Source organism: Phacochoerus africanus, chromosome 7 (assembly GCF_016906955.1).
Source record: "Phacochoerus africanus isolate WHEZ1 chromosome 7, ROS_Pafr_v1, whole genome shotgun sequence".
NCBI lineage: Eukaryota > Metazoa > Chordata > Mammalia > Artiodactyla > Suidae > Phacochoerus > Phacochoerus africanus.
Window position 1 is genome coordinate 3,128,671 of NC_062550.1, and position 21,408 is coordinate 3,150,078.

Consider the following 21,408-nt stretch of genomic DNA (forward strand, 5'->3'; position numbering starts at 1 on the left):
CCCCATCCCCTTGCTAGACAGTCAGCTCCTGGCATCAGGAACTGGACGTGGTCCATCTTTGTGTTCCATGATGGTGCTGTGGTCCCTTTCAGCCAAGCTGGCTTAAGCCACAACCACACACCCAGGGCTGTGCGTCTGCGGTCCAGGGATGGATACGGGTGGGTGAGCGGTGAGCCCCAGGCCCCGGGGCGGGGCTGCAGGGCCCCAGAGAGGTTCGCCCATCCCAGATGCGCAGGCGGCCTTCCAGGCAGGTGCATTCAGGGAACACGTGCGGAGCCAGGCTGGATTTCCCGGGTTTGTAGCCAGGTAACATCTCTGCGGGACACCCCCGCGTTTTCAGGGCTACCTGAGATTCTGAAGTGCTTTTGGAGGCCAGGGTTATCTTACACCTGCTTCAAAGAGCAAACAGCTGTATGCTGCGTGCTCGTCTCCCTGGGCTGGAGGATCCGGCTCGCCACGCTCTACCTCACCAAGCTTCCTCGCCGGGGCTCACTGGTCATCCCATGACAGAGGTGGGAGGGTTGCCCTCGCCCCTGCCAGCAACTGCCCATCATGGCCGCGTGGGACACGGATGTGTGTCCCCTGACGGGTCCCTGCACTGTGCCCGGCACACACAGACGCCGAGCTCTCCACTGAGAAGGCTGAGCCCGGCCCTCGGGAGGCACAGCTCTGGGCTGCGGGGAGCTCGCCAGAGCGAGTGTGTTGAGTCTTCCAGAGTGTTCTTCCCACCTGGCTGTTCCAGTCGGTGGACGGAACCCCTCTCCTTGCGCAGGACACGGTGCAGATCGGGAACCAGCTGCCCGGCCTGAGGATGAGAAGCGTCGTGGTGGGGGGCGTGTCGGAAGACAAGGTCTCGGTGCGCCGCGGTTTCCGGGGCTGCATGCAGGTACGCCGAGCACGGGCCCCCCGTTAACAAGCCCTGCCTCCCCCTCTGGGCCCTCCTCCCCAGCACGCTTCCCCTCATGGTCTCCTCCCACCCTCACCTCACCACCCTCGGCCCCCTGATCTGCCTCACCTCCCGCACCAGCCCCGCCTGGTCCACACCTGGATGGGTGCTACCTCACCTGGTTCATCCGCCACACCAGGTGTTCTAGCAGCAGCCAGACTGAGCTGTTTAAAAAGCGGCTCGGCTCAGAGTTCCCACTGTGGTACAGTGGGTTAAGAAACTGATGCAGCGGCTCGGGTCACTGCAGAGGTGCAGGTTCGATCCCCGGCTCCGTGCAGTGGGTTAATGGAGCCGGCTTTGCCGCAGCCGGGATTCAGTCCCTGGCCCAGGAACCTACAAATGCCGCGGGTGTGGCCATTTAAAAGAAGACGACAAAGAAACCTAGGCTATAAAGTAGCTCACCCAGCCCAGGTCCCCCTGCTTTTCCCCCGCCCCCACCTCCCGCTGCAGGGAAATAGCACCTTAGTTCCTTCATCTGCACCCCTGCATCCCTGGTGACCTGGCCAGTGGTACCCAGCACGGGGGGGCCCTCTGCACATCCCCCTCCTCCCCGGGGCCGCCCTGCCCACCTCCGTTATCAGCCCTGCTCGCCCATCACCTGCATTATTTTTGTTCTTTTTCTAAAAGTTTTATTTGAAGTATAGTTGATTTACAGGGTTGTGGTCATTTTTGCCGTGTAACAGAGTGACTCAGTTATACCTGTACACACAGCCATTCTCTCTCAGATTCTTTTTCCACGTAGATGGTCACAGAACACCGGGGAGAGTTCCCTGTGCCCTACGGCAGGTCCCCGTTGGCCACTCATTCCCCATACCTCGGTGTGCATGCGCGAGTCCCAAAGCCTCAGTCCGTCCCTCCCGACACCCCACCTGTCTCCTTTGGTAACCCTAAGTTTTGCAACGTCTGTAAGTCTGTTTCTATTCTGCAAATAACTTCATTCGTACCCTTTTTTAAGCATTCCCCATAAAGGTGATGTCACATGATGTTTGTCTTTCACTGTCTGATGTCACTAAGAATGATGGTTTCTAGGTCCACCCATGTCGCTGCAAATGGCATGGTTTCATTCCTTTTTATGGCTGAGTAATATTCCATTGCCTATACCCCTCATTATTTTTTCTTTGTAACACTCTCCGTGGAATCTTCACAATATCGAAACATTTCCCCTTCATTCTGGGCCGCCTGGCCCCCTGTCTGGCATCCAGACCCACCCTGACCGTCACCCACCTCTCTGCTCCTCTCGCCCCCCCCCCACTCCCCAATCCCAGCCCTCTTGATAAGAGGCATCACTTTGGAAATGGGACCCTAAAGAACTAGGGGTTTTCTTAACCCCTGGTTACCTTGAGGGGTTCCCCAGCCCCAAGGCCCCAGGACTGACCCAGGCTGCCCGTCTCTAATGCAGGGCGTGAGAATGGGGGAGACGGCCACCAACACTGCCACGCTCAACATGAACGACGCCCTCAAGGTCAGGGTGAAGGACGGCTGTGACGTGGAGGACCCCTGCTCCTCCAGCCCCTGCCCTAAGCACAGCCGCTGCCACAACACCTGGGACGGCTACGCCTGCATCTGCGACAGAGGTAGGCGCCCCCACCCGCTCCTGTGCCCGTCGATGGAGGGATGGAGCAGGGAAGCTGAGCTGGGCCTGGGCTCCCCTGTCACCCCCCTGTGGGTCTGTGATGCCCTGAGCTTGGTTTCTCACCTGAGGATGGGCCCTCTGTTCTATCTCTTCTCCACTTGGGGTAGAGGGGACCCCCCCCTCCGGCTGTGTCCTCAGGGTGCATATTCAGATGGGGGAGCGTTAGTGAAAAGCACACATTTTAAAATTAGTGGAGTTCCCATTGTGGCTCAGCAGGTTAAGAACCTGACATAGTATCCACGAGGATATAAGGCCCATCCATGGCCTCGCTCGGTGGGGTAAGGCTCCAGCGTTGCCGTGAGCTGTGGTGTAGGTCGCAGACCCGGCTCGGATCCCACGTTGCTTTGCCTGTGGTGTAGGCCCGCAGCTGCAGCTTCAATTTGATCCCTAGCCTGGGAACCTCCACATGCCCCAGGTGCAGCCGCAAAAAAATAAATAAATAAATTTTAAAGTAAATAAATAAATAAATAAAATTTAAAAATACGTGAGCTGTGGTGCTGGTCAAAGACCCGGCTCCGATCTCACGTTGCTGTGGCTGTGGTATAGGCTGGCAGCTATAGCTCTGATTCCATTCCAACCTGGGAACCTCCATATGCCACGGGTGCAGCCATTTAAAAAAAAAAAGACAGGAGTTCCCGTCGTGGCGCAGTGGTTAGCGAATCCGACTAGGAACCATGAGGTTGCGGGTTCGGTCCCTGCCCTTGCTCAGTGGGTTAACGATCCAGCGTTGCCGTGAGCTGTGGTGTAGGTTGCAGACGCGGCTCGGATCCCGCGTTGCTGTGGCTCTGGCATAGGCCGGTGGCTACAGCTCCAATTCGACCCCTAGCCTGGGAACCTCCATATGCTGCGGGAGCGGCCCAAGAAATAGCAAAAAAAAAAAAAAAGACACACACACACAAAAATATATAGGAAGTTTCCCTAGTTGTTAGGTTGGTGTTCCCGCCATTGCAGCTCTGATTCAATCTGGGGTCTAGGAACTGAGATCCCGTGTCAAGCCGCTGCACACTGTGGCCAAAAACAGCCCGAGTCCTATTGCGTGGCTGCAGATGAAGGATCCTTGCAGCAGTTTGGGTCACTGCTGTGGCTCAGGCTGGATTCCTGGCCCAGGAACTTCTGCATGCCTTGAGTGCGGCCAAAAACACCCACCCAACCAAAAACCCACCACCACAAAAAACCCCAAATGCATGTAGTGGTCACCTCAGCATTTTGGGGTGATGTAGACATGCTTGGCTGGTACCTGTCCCCGTGTCTCCCACCCCCATGCAGAGGGACCCCCTCTCTGCATGTGCACGTGTGATCCAGAGAACGTGTCTTTCCCACGACCCTGGGGGGCGTGGCCACGGTCCTCCGTGGAGAAGAAGCTCCGAAGCCGAGTCCCGGGGCCGCCCGAGGTGGATCCAGGGGGCGGGGTAACGCCGGCCTCTCCCTCCAGGGTACTTCGGAAGAAAGTGCGTGGACGCGTGTCACGTGAACCCCTGCAAGCACGTGGCGGCCTGCGTGCACAGCGCCGACTCCCCGCGGGGCTACGTGTGCGAGTGCGGCTCGGGCCACTACGGGCCCTACTGCGAGAACAGGTGAGCCGAGCGCCCCCTACAGGGTCCGCGCGCCACTTCTCCTGGCCTGGTCTCTCTTGTTACTTAACCCCCACGGTCCCACGGTTCTGGATGACAAGGACATGGTTTCTTATTTTGGCTTGAAATGAATGAGAATGAGATTGGGCATCTCAAACTAACTCCGTCCCACCCCAGAAACAACATGACACAACACAGCCCATATGTCGAGAGCCCTGCTGTGTCCAGAGCAGAGGCAGGTGCTGAGGTACAGAAAAATGTAATTACGGAAAACACTTTTCCTAAGTCGAGGGGTGGCGGCCGTCTCTGCCGTGCATGGTCCGGTGTAACTCACTGGGGCCCTGGAGCCCAGGTGTGTGGGCATCACAGGTGGGCTTTCTCCCGGGTGGACCCGCTGGGTTCTTCACACACCAAGACCCCAACCCCTTTTAGAGGTGACGTGGTCACAGCTGGTGGTCCTGGGCCAGTGCTGGCCGTCCTGGTTCAGGAGCCATGTAGGCACCAGCCTGCCCACCTGGCAAGGACACCACACTCTGCTCTTTGTCCTCTGGGGACCAGAGTGGGTGCGCTCAGCACCACACAGCCATCTGGGTGATGGCGGGATGGAGTCAGGGAGGCGGAAGGGAGCGGGGGTTCGGGGGACCAGCGGGGCAGAGGCAGAGAGCAGTGAGGTGGTGAGGCTGATCTCAGGGCCTCAGCGGTCTGTCCTGGGCAGAACTGGCATATGCTCTCCCAGGATCATTCTCTGCTGGGGAGACACGCAGGCCTGGGTAGGGTCCTGCCTGCACACCAGAATCGGAGCTTTGTGGAGGCAGTGGGGGCCTGGCAGATAAGTGGCAGGGTGGGTCTGGGTGTCAGGGAACCCGTGTGTGGAGTGTGGTTTAAGCAGGCGGAAGGGACCAGCCGAGAGGCCGTGGGGCGTCCCCGAGGCGGGTGTCGCTCACAGTGCAGGGCTGAGGAGGCGCTGAGAAAGGGTATGATGCCAGGATTCTGGGGTCCCCACGGTGTCCATACAGACGCACAAACACCAGGCTGGAGCCCCAGCCCTGTCCTGGCCATCTTTATGCTCCTAGTGCATACACAGTCAGTTGGATGCTGGTTGGATGAAGGAGTGCGTAGAAGAGGTTGAGGGCTAGGTGGGTGGGGGGCTGGAAGGCCATTAGCCCGGGGAATAACTACGGGCCACCCTTCATTTTGAGAAGCCTGAAGGACACTTGCCAGGGGGTGGGGTGGGGGCATCCCCAGGCAGGTGGGTCTGCAAGAGCGCCCACACTCAAGGGAGGAGTGGGGATGGGGTGAGAGCAACAGACAGGAGCCAGTGCCTGGGCGGGGCACCTGGCTCCCTTCCCTTGGATGTGGCCACTCAGGGTCAGCCGGGCTCTCTGCCGGGGCAGCGCATGAGGGCAGGACCGGGCAAGTCTGGGTTCTGGGTTCTGAGCCCTCCAGATGCAGTCTGGGGCTGCTCTGAGCTGACTGAGGCCGGCTCCGCATCCCTGGAAAGACTGCCCCGAGCGTCCGTGGGGACGGGGTCAGCATTTGGCCCAGAGGCCTGGGAAGCAGTAATGCTGCAGGTCCCGCCTGTCCTGTGCTAGCAGACGCCCGCCACCTGGGAGAAGGTCGCCCCGGGGCAGCAGGGCCCAGTCTGCTCCGGGTGGAGCTGGGTCGTGACAATCCAGCCTGGCAAGCAGGTTAGCTGTCACTCAGGCATCCCACCCCCCGCAGCCCCATGAGCCAGGGTCATGATGTGGGGGAGCTGGGCAGAGTGACCTTGCTGACACCGTGTCCCTAGGAAGCTGGATGGGGCCCTCATCTGTGTCTTCCGTGTGGAAGAAGAAAGTCAGCAAACAAATCCCTTTAAAATAACAGTGCTGTAGGTAGAGCCCTTGCAGATGCGGCCCCTGAGGTCTGGGTGCAGGACTGGAAATGCTAAGTCCTGTGGAGGGAAGGCCGCTCAGGGGGAGGGCAGTGCCCAGACCCAGACCAGCCAGGGCCCAGGCCTCCAGCCATCCTCTCGTTCCAAAGAGCGCAGCTGTGTACAGCTTCCATTTGCCATCTGACTTTCCCAACAGGATCGACCTTCCGTGCCCCAAAGGCTGGTGGGGGAACCCCGTGTGCGGCCCCTGCCACTGTGCTGTCAGCAAAGGCTTCGACCCAGACTGCAACAAGACCAACGGGCAGTGCCAGTGCAAGGTGAGGCCAGGCTACAGGCAGACGGCGGGCACCCTGAGAGCCACCTGCACCACGTCTGCTGGACAAGAGCACACCCACACCTGGGGACTTGCGGGTACCCTGTGTGTGCCCCAGGCCTGGTTTTCACCTGGAAGCTGGCCCAGACCGTGGGCACTAGAATCCTTGGCCCCTAGAAGGTCACGGGAAACCCAGCAACTTCTATGCGTTTGGCTCCTCCACCGTGGTTCTCCTTCTTGGCCATTTTCGTTTTGTTTTGTTTTGGTTTTGGTTTTTTTTGCCACCCCATGGCATATGGAGTTCCCAGGCCAGGGATCAGATCCGAGCAGCAGCTGTGACCAGATCCTTAACCCGCTGTGGAGGCAGGGGATCGAACCTGTGTCCTGGCGCTGCAGAGATGCCGCTGATCCTGATGCACCACGACAGGAACTCCCTTTTCCTCGTCTGTTATCAAACCTCACTCCGTGATGATCCAAACAGGAAAAAGTGCCCACATCCCCAGCTCAGGTGCCTGTCTCCCCCATGCACGGCCAGAGTCGCCTCCTCGTGGCCTCTGGACGGGCCACGGTGTTCTCAGTCCAAATCACGTGGAACCCCGGGCCCCTTGGCCTCCTGGAAAATGCCACGTACCTTCAGATGCTGTGTCCACCACTGCCGTGAGCGGCCAGTAACTCGAAGCCTCAAGGAAAGTTCTACCTGTAACAGTAGCTGCTCGGAGGGATGTCTGGTCCTTCCGCAGGCCGTGCCGACCTGGGAAGGGAACCCTGACACTCCCCAGTGCTCTGTCAAACATCTGCCACGTCCTGCGGGCTCCACGGGGCCTCGGAGCATGGTCGTACCCTGAGAAATCATGGGGGCTGGTACCCCTGTTCCTAAGTCTTATTTGAATCGTAATCCCTTTTAGGACAGATAGGAAGGTGGCCTCACAGTGGTGGCTGAGTTAGGAGAGAGTGCAGGGCCCCGGAAGCCACTGGCCTGGAGGATGTGGGGGAAGGGCAGCGTGGAGGCCCGGGAGCCAGGCTGGAACCTTGATGTCACTCAGGAGGCGCCCCCCACGAGCACAGCCTCCCCTTCCGGCTTTGCAGGAGAATTACTACCGGCCCCCGGAGCAGGATGCCTGCCTGCCGTGTGACTGCTTCCCGCACGGCTCCCACAGCCGCGCCTGTGACATGGACACTGGCCAGTGCACCTGCAAGCCCGGCGTCATCGGCCGCCAGTGCAACCGCTGCGACAACCCTTTTGCCGAGGTCACCGTTCTCGGCTGTGAAGGTCGGAGTTGGCCTTGACCCTCTCAGGCCGAATGACAGAGAAAGGCGCGCGTGTGTGCGTGCGTGCGTGTGTGCATGCGCTCCACACCCTGGGGTCACGTGGGGCGCTTGACAGCCTTCTGGTCCGACTGCGTCTGCTGGGCTTTCCATCCCAGGGGCGAGGGGGTGCCCCCCAGGGGGCGTGTTCAGAGCCCGGGCCACCCCGCCCCTGGTTCCTGGTGTGGGCGGGGCCTCCTGGGAGGAGCATGCGCAGAGAGTTGCACGTTGGCGGCACGTCTCCGCTGGGCTCAGCGCCTTCTTTCCTCGGCACGGCAGTGATCTACAACGGCTGTCCCAGAGCATTTGAGGCTGGCATCTGGTGGCCACAGACCAAGTTCGGGCAGCCGGCCGCAGTGCCGTGCCCCAAAGGGTCCGTGGGTAAGTACCACGGTGTGTGGCCTGCAGCACCCATGGGGGACAGGACATTAGGCCGGGCGAGCGGCTCGCGGGAGAGCTGGCCGAGGCGTCAGAACTCACCCGTGGTCCGTGTGGAAGTGGTTCCTTCAGCCAAAGTGCTGGGGGGAATCAGATAACGTTTTTCTCCATCGTGAAGGATAAAACCTGGAAGGAGGACAATGGACGTAAAGAGATGGGGGCGGGGGCGCGGCGAGCGTGGGCATCTCTTGGTGAAGCGCTTGGGGCTGCGTCCCCCTGGCAGGGGACGCGGGGAGGTCCAGTGAGACGCGCGGCCCCGGGTTGTGTCCAGCTGTGTGCACGGTGCACGTGGACACGTGGGCGCTGGGCGGACCATTCCACCGACTTCTCACGGACTTGCTGACACATCCAGTCGTAGTTGCTGGGCAGCTCGGGCCAGCTGTCAGGACGTGGCCCCTGGCCTGAGAGAAGAGCTACCTTGGCTTTGTGGCTGAGGCACCTCCTGGCCCTGGGCCAGCCGAGGGGGTCATTAATATTCCGGGTTCAGGCTTTGCTGTCTTCTCTGTCCCCTAGGAAACGCCATCCGACACTGCAGTGGGGAGAAGGGCTGGCTGCCCCCGGAGCTCTTTAACTGCACCACCGTCTCCTTCCTGGACCTCAAAGCCATGGTAGGCTGTCTGGGGGATGTGCCTGCCGACAGGGTTACTTCGGGGGGGGCGGGGAGGGTCTAGGCTGCCAGTATCATGGGGCCCCAGGCTGGGCGTGGCTCAGGAACACCCCATCTGTGCCTGGTGCCAGACACAGCTGTCTCCCCCTCCCCTTCCAGCCCTCGCCCTGCATCTGGTTCTGCAGACTCAGTCCCCAGGTTCGAGCCACTGCCATGAGTCCTCCTGGGGCTCCTGGCGCTGTACTCTCACCCTTCTTCCACTTGGCATCTTTTTCCCAGCGCTCTGTAGCCTTATACACCCTCCTTTTTCATGCCATGGCCATCAGCCCAAGTTCATTTGGGGATCTGGGGATTTTTGTTTTTGCTTTTTAGGGCCACAGCCTCAGCATATGGAAGTTCCCAGGCTAGGGGTCAAATCGAGCTACAGCTGCCAGCCTACACCACAGCCACAACAATGCAGGATCCGAGCTGCCTCTGTGACCTACACCACAGCCCACGGCAGCGCCAGATCCTTCACCCACTGATCGAGGCCAGGGATCGAACCCACAACCCCATGGTTATGAGTCAGTTTCATTTCCTCTGAGCCGCAACAGGACCTCCCTGTGTCTGGTTCTTAACCCGCTGAGCCACAACAGGAACTTTGGGTTTGGGGATTTTTTTTTTTTTGTCTTTTTAGGGCCACACTCACGGCATAGGGGGGTTCCCAGGCTAGGGGTCAAACTGGAGCTGCAGCTGCTGGCCTACACCACAGCCACAGCAACGCCAGATCCTTAACCCGCTGAGCAGCCAGGGATCAAACCTGCGTCCTCATGGATTCTAGTCAGATTCCTTTCCGCTGAGCCACGACGGGAACTCCTGGGGGTGTTTTGAAGTTCCTTTCTGACAGGAGTCTCCACCGGGAAGTGGGTTCTCGGGAAGGAGAGGGCCCAGGGCAGATATTGCACTTGCTCCCTGACCCAGAACGAGAAGCTGAGCCGGAATGAGACGCAGATGGACGCCGACCGGTCCCTGCGGCTGGCCCGGGCGCTGCGAAACGCCACGCAACTCACGGACACGCTCTTCGGCAATGACGTGCGGACGGCCTACCAGCTGCTGGCCCGCGTCCTGCTGCACGAGAGCGGCCAGCAGGGCTTCGAGCTGGCGGCCACGCGGGATGCCAACTTCCACGAGGTAGGAGGGCAGCGGGCAGAGAGCCCCGTGGGCAGCCCTGCACGTCTGGGATCAGCTACAGGCTCAGGGGTCCAGTTGGGGCTGGGGGATGGCCCGGGGCCCTTGGGGCTGTGAACGGTCCTCATGCCGAGGGTCCCCAGGGCAAGACGGCATTTGTCAAGGGTGAGCCCAGGCCAGGACGGGGACCAGCAGAACTGATCACCAGTGTCAGGAGCGTTGTGGCAAAGGAACAGACTTGGCAGTGACCATGAAGTCCGCTGACCGCTGACCACTGCGCGCCTGCCGGGGTTTGCATGAATCAGCTCCCGGTTCATGCAGAGCCCCCCGGAAGCCTCCCCGTCCACCCAGAGCCCCCTGGAGGCCTCCCTGTTCAGGGGCCTTCTTGTCCACACAGAACCCTTGGCGCCTTCCCATCCACCCAGAGCCCCTTGGGGGCCACCCATCCACAGGGAGCCTTAGGGCCTGGGTGGGTCAGTCCCCTTGCCTGCATTTCAATCCAAGTCTGGGAGCCTGAGCCGGAGGAGTTTGTTCCCATTTTTGATTCTTTGCTAACAGAAGTTTCCCCTCCTGCTTTCCGTCAGGGTTGTGGCCCCCAAATCCCCGTGACAGTCCCCCCCCACCGACTTGCCCTCCATGCTGCCCACAGGGTCACCTGAGGTGTTTGGGGAGGGGGAGGCGCGTCACCCACCCTGGAACCCGCAGCGTGTCCTCGGCTGCCTCACGGTGGGCTCCGCAGCCGTTCCCACCGCCTGGCCCCGCTGGTGGGGCTGGGGGTTCTGTCTGGGGGCGTCTCCATCTGCCTTCTCTCCTGGGCACCTGGGGGTGCGGGTTTCCCGCGACAGGTCTCTTGCCGTCTTGAGATTAGGCTGCAGACTCCCTGTCCTGGGTCCTGGCCCCGCCCGGCCCTGCGAGCTCAAGGCTTTCTCCAGCCTGGGCCCCAGCACGGTAGCCAGTTGAGCAGAGCGCATCCTTCTGTCCCACCAGGACGTCGTCCGCGCGGGCAGCGCCCTCCTGGCCCCGGACACCAGGGCCGTGTGGGAGCAGATCCAGCGGAGCGAGGGGGGCACAGCGCAGCTGCTCAGGCGCTTCGAGGCCTATTTCAGCAACGTGGCCCGGAACCTGCGGAGGACCTACCTGCGGCCCTTCGTCATCGTCACCTCCAACCTGAGTACGGCTGCGGCCAGCGCGGGCCAGTGGGGGCGGCGGGCGCGGTGGCGCCTCGGGCCCGTCTGGGGCGCAGCCCCTACTCGGCTGTCTCTCGGGAAGGGGTCAGCACCCGCACAACCCCCGTGATCCACAGCCTTGCAGAACGAGGTGTGGGTGGACGGTGTGGCCGCAGGTCCAGCCTCCAGGGTCACTCAGAGGCTCAGGCCCTGGGAGGGTCGGGGTGGCAGCTGGCACCTGGGCGAGTGGGCGCGTCGCCCCCAGGGCGTGCTGCTCCAGGTGGAGGTTAAAGGCCAGCCTCCAGGGGGGTGGGGGGGCTGCTGGTTTTCTCCTCCTTTGAGTGATTCTTAGGCAGCCCCAACGGCTCAGGCAGGACGGAGGGGTCTCTCCTTCCCAGGAAATTGCGCCTGATTTATCTGGTTATCTGTCACTCGAGGGGCCTGAGCCTTTAACCCAGAGGCAGCGTGACGTGAACTCTCAGGTTCCTGGGGAGGGGCCCTCACTTCCTGATCGGAAGACGTCCCAGGCCCCCCTGATCCCGCTTCCCACCTGCCTGCACTGGGGTGGCAGTGGGCTGGGGCCCCCGTCATTGCTGGGTCAGGATGGAAGGGTGACGCCCGGCAGTTCCGCTTCTGTCCTAGGAGAGGGTCTGGCAGAGCTTGGATGTGGACTTGCTCCTGGTGCAGCCTACACGCCAGCCCCTTCCAGGTCCCGGCCAAGCCTCCTGCCCACCTCTGCCCCCACGCCCCTCCGGTGTCCATCCCTCTGCTCTGAGGTGGGGGCCGCCCCCCTGCTCTGGGCCAAGAGCTTCCTCCTTGGTTCTCCCCATGCTCCGGACACAGGCCAGCCCTGTCCATCTTCCGTTCCCTGGGGCCCTGCCTCTGCCCACATTCCAGGCCACCACCCATCCCCGACCCTGACCACCTTGGGTGCAAACACAGCCCTCGCCTGTGCAGCGACGGGAGAGTGCCCACCCCCTTGGGCTGCTGAACTGGACGCCTCAGTGGGCTGACCTGGGGGTCACTGTGGAGCCTGCAGGGTCATCAGCTTCTTTGTTAGCAGGCCCCTCAGAGCAGTGGCGTCAGCCCCAGCAGCGAGGTGATGCCTGGGGCCTGGCGATGTCAGCAAACACACACACACACACCCTCAGCCATCCTAGTGCTCGCCGGGGTCTGTCTCCCCAGACTCCCCAGACGGGGAGAGAGAGAGTTAGGCTTTCTGAGGTCTGTTGATTCTGTGTCCGTCCATCTCTGCAACCTGACCGGGACACAGCTGCCGGGAAAGGTCATGCCCGAGGTGGGGGCGTGGTTGCGCCTCTAGAGCTCACCCTGGGACCCCAGCCCCTCACGCTCCTGCTTCTCCGTGAGTCACTCGGCTGGGTGACCTGTTTAGAAGAGGCAGGAAGGTGGAGGGAGGTCTGTTTGAAAGCTTATTAGGAATAGCGTTCTGCTCTGTCTGAAAACGGCCAGAGATGGGGCGGGGTCTTGGCAGGAGGGGGTGGGAGCCGTGTGCCATGGAGACCCCTTGTCCCCACAGTTCTCGCCGTCGATGTCTTCGACAAACTGAACTTCACGGGCGCCAGGGTGCCGCGGTTCGAGGACCTTCGAGGCGAGTTCCCCAAAGACCTGGAGTCCTCCGTCTTCTTCTCGGCGGATTTCTTCAAACCACCCGACAGGAAAGGTGAAGCCTATGGGCTGGTGTAGGGCGGGCCGCTGCAGGTGCCGGAGGGGAAGGCGCAGGCATCACAGCGCGCTCTGCGCCTGCGCACCTGCGGAGGGCGGGCCGCTGCAGGTGCCGGAGGGAAGCAGGGCGCAGGCATCACAGCGCTCTCTGCGCCTGCGCCCTTGCCCTGCCTCCGGTCCCCTGGCGCTCGGCGCAGCAGATCAAAAGGGCGTTTCTTCACAAAAATTTGGCCGACTCATCCTGTGATGATGGAGTGAACGCCTAAATTGTGTGCGAGCTCGTCTTCCTTGTGCAGCGGGAAGCTGTCTGCCCTAGAGGTAAAAGTTTAGACTTCCCCCGACACCCCCAAAACCAAACCAGAGCCGTCTGTGTGCAGTTCTCCAGTCCTTAAGACTGTGATACTGCATGACTTAAACATTTGAATTTTCTTAAATATTTTTCGCAGATCTGCTCCGCTGGAAATGCCTCCTCCCACCCCCCATAGGGGTTTGAAAATGTAAAATTCTGTAACGGACAGTTTAAAATTAGAAACGTTTTGAGTAAATTCTTTCTGTCAGTTATGTGGGTATTATTCAGGGGTCTTAAAGACTGCTAAAGAGGATTTTACACTGATGTAGGATCAAACTGGACAGCTGACCGCATCTTAACAAGTTGTGTTCATTTGGGATTGATTTGGGTTTTCAACCCTCAGCCATGTGCTTAGTTCACTGCTGTGCTCAGAGGTACAGTTGTGCCCCCTTTATCTATGATTTCTGAGGTTTCAGTTACCCAAGGTCAGCCATGGTCTGGAAAATTCCAAAATTAAGCAATTCCTGTTTTAAATCACATGCCACTCTGCATAGGGAGATGAAAACTCACTTCGGGAGTTCCGGCCCTGGCTCAGCAGAAATGAATCTGACTAGCATCATTGAGGACGCAGGTTCAATCCCTGGCCTCGCTCAGTGGGTCAGAGGATCCGGTGTTGCCATGAGCTGTGGTGTAGGTGGCAGAGGCGGCTCCGATCTGGCATTCCTGTGACTGTGGTGCAGGCCGGCAGCTGTGGCTCCGATTTGCCCCCTAGCCTGGGAACCTCCACATACCGTGGGGGCGGCTCTAAAAACAAAAAAAAGAAGACGGCTCCCAGGTGCCTAGTTTGCTGCGGGAAACCTCTGCTTCCCTGCTCTCATTGGGAATTCGCCGGCTGACGTCCAGGCCCCATCGGTCCTGTACACGGCATTTTACTCACTGTGGTCTTTACTTAATCTGCCAAAATGTCTGTCAACCAGCCCATCACCCTCGGATTCTTTTACGGATGAGAAGATGGGCCCCAGGCTTCAAACGGCTAAATACCAGCTCCTCGTCCTTTCCCACTCCCTCCAAGCCTCTGGTAACCACAGTTCCAATTTCGATAATCCTGCCTCCAGGTCCTCCACGTAAGCGAGTCACACACTATTTACCAGCTTCCTCACTGAGCAGAGGGCCTCAGGGTTCGTCCATGTTGCAGCCCAGGTCAGAACTCGCTTCCTTTCTAAGGCTGAATGAGGCACCCTTGTATGGACGGCCAGTTCGTGCATCCATCATCCACTGATGGACACCTGAGCTGCTGTGCGTGTGTCTGTGCAAGGATCTGAGTCCCTGTTTTCAGGGCTTGGGGGCAGCTGCCTGCACGTGGGGTGGCAGAGTCACGTGTGGTTCTGTGTTTGATTTTTTTTTTTTTTGGTCTTTTTGCCTTTTCTAAGGCTGCTCCTGCGGCATATGGAGGTTCCCAGGCTAGGGGTCGAATCGGAGCTGTAGCCACCGGCCTACACCAGAGCCACAGCAACGCGGGATCCGAGCTGCGTCTGCAAACTACACCACAGCTCACAGCAACGCCGGATCCTTAACCCACTGAGCAAGGCCAGGGGTCGAACCCGCAACCTCAGGGTTCCTCGTCGGATTCGTTCACCACTGCGCCACGACGGGAGCGCCCTGTGTTTGACTTTTGGAGGGACCGCCTGCCGCTTCCTGAGGAACATCCATACATCTCAGGAAGCACTTGCTCAAGGAGCAGATGATTTGATGGGCACACAGGCATCCAGCCCCATCCTCCCTCTGTGCTTACTTGGCAGAGGGCCCCACGGTGAGGCCAGCCGGTCGCAAGACCACCCCGCAGACAGCACCCTGGCAGCCCGGCGCCGAGACGGAGGCCCTGTTCCGGAGGCGGAAGAGGCACCCCGAGGAGCCAGGCCAGTTTGCCATCGCCCTGGTCATGATCTACCGGACGCTGGGGCAGCTCCTGCCTGAGCACTATGAACCCGACCGCCGCAGCCTCAGGTCAGGCTGGCTCCAGGAGCATGGCGCGGGGCGGGCGGGGGGGGGACGATTCCAGAAGGTTCCCAGGCTCCCATAAGTTGAAATCACCACTGGAACGTCTGTACAAGGACCTACACAGTGAGCCTGGGCCAAGGCCAGAGCCTACTGCGCTGTGATTTCGCTTGGACTGAGGTTCCGGGTCGGCCTCATGTTTCTGCCAGGCGCACCCTCCCCCCCCAACACACACACCCCACCCAGGCTCCGCAGTACAGTCCCTGCCTGAGCCCCAGTCCCCACACTCCTGCCCACCCGCAGCTGCTGGTGGCCCCAGACCCAGGGTCATCCAGGAAATCCTGGCTGGAAAAAGAGGTGCCACCCGAGGCCTGGTCCAAGGTGGAGCAGGCAGAGGCTTTGCCTTCCTGGCCTTAGACTCACTGTCCAGATCCCGCCTGGGTCTGTGGTCTTCGTGTCCTCCCTACCAGTGACTGGCTGAGAGTCCCCTGGGCCGGAATCACTCCACCAGCTCCTTCATTGGGCGTTTCTGGCGCGCCAGCTTTTGGCTGCTCCATGCCAGGGGGCCTTGACGTCTTCCTGCCCAGTGTACCTTCTCTGCATTTTAAATTTCCCACGTCCGCCTTTGTCCCCGAGGTGACCCTGTGCCCATCGCTAACCTTCACTGAGCCCCCGCCCCGCCGCACCTTCTCCGGGGCCAGGCTGCAGCTCCAAGCATGCACGCCCGACGGGTCCCGCTGTGCTCACCAGGGTGGCACGCAGGTGTGTGCTGAGCTGTGCTTCGCCCCGCAGGCTGCCCAACCGGCCGGTCATCAACACGCCAGTCGTGAGTGCGGTGGTGTACAGCGAGGGGGCGCCGCTGCCCAGCCCCCTGGAGAGGCCCGTGCGGGTGGAGCACGTCCTCCTGGAGACGGAGGAACGCACCAAGCCGGTCTGCGTGTTCTGGAACCACTCCATCACGTAAGGGCCACGCGGGAGCCGGGACCACCTCCTGCCCGGGGCTGCTCCAGTCCGTGGGGGGCTCTGCTGAGCCCGGGGGGGCCCGCCCTCGACTCCCCAAGTTGCGCTGGCAGTGTCCTGTGGGTTCTTCTGTGACCTGTTGCTCCCCTCCCAGCCCCTCCGGGGGGTTTCAGGGTCCCCCGTAAACACCCAGTTACACACATGTGTACACACATGTACATCCATGCACACCTGGAGGCAGACGTGTGTGCACACACACACGCCCAGTTACAGCCACGCACATGTATATGTGAATGCATGTAGACACACACATGGAAACAGGGTCACACGTGCAGAGCACAAACAGAGATCCCTCTAGAAGGCCAGCATGGAGAGCAGGCTGCTCGCCTGCAGGATCCCCCACTGAGCACCCCACCCACCACCAGACAAGGCAGGGCTTGTCTGGACACACCCAGGAGGTGGGACTTGGAACCTAGGCCCAGGGTCCGTCCACCCACAGCAGAAAATCCCAGATGTGTGGGAGGTACCAGAGGAGCGCCTCACCTCGGCCCACACGGCACCTGCTGTAGCCACTTTCCCCTCAGGCCCCGCCCACACCGGCAGCCTTCATCTCCCTCCTGCCCCCACCCCCACGCTTGAACCTCGGACACGGTTTTGTACAGTTGAGAGGTCACGCAACCAGGCAGCACCAGCCCTCCCTAAAATTGTGGTTCCGCCAGGTTGAGCAGGTGTCTGTCACGGGGGCTCTGCCGGGCACTGCACGGGGAAGAGGTTTGGCTCAGCGGGGACCTCACATCCCTCTCCCTCCTCCGTACTTTCCAAAGTCTAGTTAATGAGCAGCCAGCATAGTGCCTGGCGTGTAATAGACGCTTGGCTGACAGAATGAAAGACCCACTTTCACCGTGAGCGCGGCCCTGCAGGCTGTTGGCGAGCCTTAGGCTCGGCTGTCTCGTGGTCACTTGATTGAATCCCGGCGGTGAGCCAGTGCTCTCATTATCTCTCTGCTTTTGTGCTGCACCTGACACCCCAGATCTCACAGCCCTTGGCAAACGCGTGTTCGCCTTCACGTCCCATTTGACAGATGAGTAAACTAAGGATCAGAGAGACGAGCTGGCTTTCCCAGGGTCCGGGAGGGCAGGGCTCTGTCTGCGGCCAAGACACACCTGTGTCAGCCTGTCGTTTGGGGCTGCCCATCAGCAAGACGGGGTAACCACGGGGCCCTGCTTCCAGGCAGTGGCCATAAACTGTTGTGCAATCTGAAGATGAACGTGTGAACCGGACGTGAGCGGCTTCTCCTTAAATCATCTAGACTGAAAAGGCGGCTCAAGCACAAACGGGCTCTTTTAACAACTGACTAATGTCTCTGATAAAGGGGTTGTGAGGAGGCCGCCGACATCCCGCTGTCTTCCTGCTGGATGACGCATGGAACGCGAACTTCAGAGGGTGCTCATTAGAGGCCTCTCCCTGGCCCCCCGGGGGTGGGGCGGGGGGGGGGGGGCGTGAGGGTTCTCACGGTCCCAGAGGGTCCTCGTAGCGGTGATGGTGGCTCTGGCCTTGGGCGCAGTGAGGGTGCTGCTGGGGCTCCAGCGGGGGCCGGAGGGCCCTCGAGACGCAGGCAGTGGCGGGACCCACCTCACCCCTTTCTCTCTGCAGCGGCAGTGGACCTGGAGGGTGGTCAGCCAAGGGTTGTGAGCTACTGTCCCGAAACCGGACCCATGTCACCTGCCAGTGCAGCCACGCCACCAGCTCTGCTGTGCTCATGGACATCTCCCGGCGCGAGGTGGGCGCGGCCCCCCCGAACCCCTGCCCCCCCCCCAGCAAGTGCCCCAGGGAGCAGTCCCTCGGGGCATTTGGCCTGGCCTCCAGACCTGCCCCTCGGCAAGCTCTGTCCTTCCTCCCCAGCGCTTTGGACAAACTGAATCCACAATTAAAAACTCGGCTTCAGGGGAATTGGCCAGAATCCCTTAGGATTTCCATAACAAAACCCCCTTAAAAGGGTTTTCAGAGAGGCCAGGTTGTAAATGAAAACCCGTGATGGCCTGTCTGGAACCTCAGACTGAAAGGAACTCCTGGAACGGAGACCTCACTTCAAAGCAGCTTCTCGGCAGACTGTCACATGATGCTGTTTCTGCCGAATTTTACATTTTAAGGAGGAAAAGAGAGGCTGGCGGGAACGGAGGGAGCGTCCCCCCTGAGCGCCGCCCACACTGGCCCCGGAGGATGGAGGGTTCGGTCAGGAGCCCCGAGGGGCGGGGCTGCTAACGTTTAACCTTGAGCCTTTTCAGTGGCCTGGGAATGTGAGCTGGCCTCTGCGGGCCTCAGATGAGCCGGTGTTGTCCCGAGCAAGGTCGGCCTGGGCGGGGGCACCCTGGAGGGAGCCTGCGCTGGTATCTAGGAACCAGAGGCCTGGGGGACCACACCCTGTTTTCAGGCCTGGGATGTGTCCCCGGTGGCCCTCCCAGGACGCTGCAGCACGCAGCAGCCCAAGTTCCTGTCGCATTCTTGGGAGGCTGAGTCAGCCACAGGTTGCTGCTTGTTGGCACCCCAACACCCGAGAGTGTGCCTCTGGGCACCCAAGGCTGCGGATGCCCCTGGGCAGGGCACTTTCCAGCAGGTAGCCTGGGTCCTGGCCTGGAGGAACTTAATTATTAGTGGCCTTTGTCCACCGAGGGGAGGTTTGGGGGTCTCCTCACGGCTGGAAGTTGGGCAGCGCCGGGAGCCGACTCACAGGCGGAGGAATCGGAAGCTCAGGCAGAGGAAAGAGAAGCAGAGCAGGGATCAGGTGCCCACCCCAGGCCTCTGAGGAGCACCCAACGTGGGGGAGCGGGGGTTCCTGCAGCTCTGGCCTCTCTGAGAGCCCTGTGTCTGCCATCCCACTCAGGCTGCCCGCATCCCCTTGGCTGCCCTGGCTCATAGTTCTGGCCAGTTCAGGACGGCTTTCCAGAAGTCACTGGAGAACCAGAGCGGCTTCCTCCCTGAGGCCCGAAAGCCCGCAGGGCACAGGGTCCCAGACGAGTGTATTTTGCAAAAGTGTAGGAGGCAACCACGGCTTCCTGCAGCTGTGGCACATCTGCCTTCGGTGTGAACAGAGCTCTGCGTGACTGTCTCTCGGCTTGGAATCTGGGTGGGTGGCCTCTGCACCTGCCGGACGGCAGGCGTGACATGCGAGGTGTTTTGGTTTTTATTTATTTATTTTTTTTAATTGTGGTGAAACACACGGCCCGTGAAATTCGCCGTCTCCGAGGTGTTGTTTGAGTGTACGGGTCAGGGGCGTTGGGTCTGGTCACGGCTGTCCACAGCCATCGCCACCGACATCGCCGGAGCTCTTTTATCACCTCGACCTCGTCCTTTGGGTTTTGTTCCTGGTTCCTGCCCCTCCCAGCCCGAGCCGCGCCGCTGCCTGCTGCTTGCCGGCCGCAGCATCCGCGTGTTGATGTGTCTCGCTTGTGCAAAAGCCCCATGACTGTTCTTCCTTTCACCAACCCGCCCACAGCACGGAGAGGTCCTGCCCCTGAAGATCGTCACCTACGCCGCCGTGTCCTTGTCCCTGGCTGCCCTGCTGGTGGCGTTCATCCTCCTGGCGCTGGTGCGGACGCTGCGGTCCAACCTGCTCGGCATCCACAAGAACCTCATCTGCGCCCTTTTCTTCTCGCAGCTGGTCTTCGTGATCGGCATTGCGCAGACGGAAAACCCGGTGAGGCCCCGCCCTCAGCCCAGGCCCCGCCCCCGCCCCGCCCCCTGTGGCCCACGTGGTCCGTGGCGGCCCGCCTTCCTCCCCGGCTGGAGCAAGGGAGGCGTCCTGGGGCCTTTTCCGGGGGCCTGGGTGGCGTGTCCGCTGCAGTTTCCGTCTCCATCTGGCAGGAAGCCGGCGCCCGGGCCCAGCACGTGGGCTCCCTGCCTGCTGTCTGGGGGGGACGCTGCCTCCGGGGGCCTCCGGGGAGCTGGGGCTCCGTGTGCACCAGCTCTTCCGCTCCTGACCCAGGCACTAGTGAGGTTGTCCTCACTTACAGTCATTTGTGAGGCCCCAGGGTCCCCAGAGCTGTCACGGGAGCCCGGAGATGTCCCTACCGGGCAGCGTCGCCCACCCCGTGCTTCCTGAGGGTCACGGCCGTGTTTTCTGTGAGAGCTCAGGTGTCTCCCTGGAGCAGGAGAGAGACACTTAGCGCCAGCCCAGGACTCAGCCAGGTGGTGGTGGTGGTGACGGGGTTGACAAGACAGAGGAGCTGGCTGAGAGGAGAATCGCAGGGGAGAGGAGGACCGGTGACCTTTGGGTGATCGGGTTAAGTATGGATGTCCTGTTCGGGCCACCCCAGGTCATGCAGGCTCCAGGCTGTCGCGTGGGCTCCCAGGGTGTCACGTGGGTTCGTACGGTGTCGCAGAGGCCCTGGCAGCTGTCCCTAAGTGACTAGATGGTAGAGCTCCTGGGATGGATCTCGGACGCATTGGAGGGACTAACTGAACTGTTGAGCAAAGTCTCTGGCTCCCACTGGCGCTCGTGATAGATAATGCCTTGCATTCCCCCCCCCCGCCCCCCACCGCAACGTGCATGTAAACGGGGACTTCCAAAGCCTGGGTGGAAGGACCGCGGTGGGACCCTGGGTGAGGCCGCTGTGGCGTTTGGCTCCAAGGGAGGAGAGAATGAGGTACCCGCGGCCAGGGCGCTTCTGTAGGATGCGGATCCGAGCCCGCGTGATTGGAGGGGAAGGAGGAGGAGCGGTGGTGGCTGGTGGCTGGGGTGGGGCCCTGGGCGAGGTCCTTGGGGAGCTCTGCAGGGGGGACGGCTGAGGTCGCTGGGAACCTCAAGGAGGGAGGCTGGACGGAGCTCCACGGCTTGGTTCCCAGCAGGTTGCCAGTGATTTTCTGTTTTTACAAAGGGGCTTTTCACAGCACGTGGTTGGGGGCAAGGGCGGAGGCCTCACGCGCACACTTCAGCTGCTGGAAACGTCCCAGGGCCCGGGAGGTGACAGCATCTCTTCTCCCAGATGAGGAGCCTGGGACCAGGAAGGCTGAGTGACCGGCCCCAGGGCAGAGGGTTCTGCGTGTGTGTGCGCGCGCGCGCGTGTGTGTGTGTGTGTGTGTGTGTGTGTGTGTGTGTGTGAGTTCACGTGGCCACCGCTGAACGGTGACCCTAACAGCCCTGGGAGGCGAGGCCACCTGGCCTTCACATGCGCACACGTAGTGACCAGGAAGTTCAAAGGCTGCTCTCACCTAAGTCCCCCTCTCCCGAAGTGAGCGGTGGCCGCTCCCTCTCTTATGGGCTGGCCCAGCACGACGGCCACACGCTGCTGCCACCACCACCATGTCCTCCTCAGGCGGTGAGGGCTCGTGTCACTGCACCAATGAGAATCTGTCACTGACCCAGGTCCTAGGGGCCCTCCCATCTGTGCCCGCCGTCCAGACCCCCCCCATGCTGTGGCACATGCATGTCAGGGGCCAAAATGGTACCATGGAGGCTGGTGGGG

The 21,408-nt window shown here is 61.0% G+C and overlaps 1 protein-coding gene across 2 annotated transcripts in view; it reads left to right on the plus strand.

The window, feature by feature from the left end:
- The window catches only part of CELSR1 (cadherin EGF LAG seven-pass G-type receptor 1), a 143,083-nt gene that overhangs the window by 108,495 nt on the left and 13,180 nt on the right, over positions 1–21,408 (plus strand). For both annotated transcript variants that reach the window (XM_047785959.1, XM_047785960.1), the window contains exons 11-24: positions 773–886; positions 2,346–2,520; positions 4,012–4,153; positions 6,220–6,340; positions 7,423–7,606; positions 7,921–8,022; positions 8,593–8,687; positions 9,647–9,856; positions 10,841–11,024; positions 12,557–12,700; positions 14,791–14,995; positions 15,779–15,946; positions 17,600–17,726; positions 19,440–19,640. In XM_047785959.1, the coding sequence (XP_047641915.1) occupies positions 773–886; positions 2,346–2,520; positions 4,012–4,153; positions 6,220–6,340; positions 7,423–7,606; positions 7,921–8,022; positions 8,593–8,687; positions 9,647–9,856; positions 10,841–11,024; positions 12,557–12,700; positions 14,791–14,995; positions 15,779–15,946; positions 17,600–17,726; positions 19,440–19,640 (2,172 nt within the window). The remainder of the gene's footprint in view (positions 1–772; positions 887–2,345; positions 2,521–4,011; positions 4,154–6,219; positions 6,341–7,422; positions 7,607–7,920; positions 8,023–8,592; positions 8,688–9,646; positions 9,857–10,840; positions 11,025–12,556; positions 12,701–14,790; positions 14,996–15,778; positions 15,947–17,599; positions 17,727–19,439; positions 19,641–21,408) is intronic.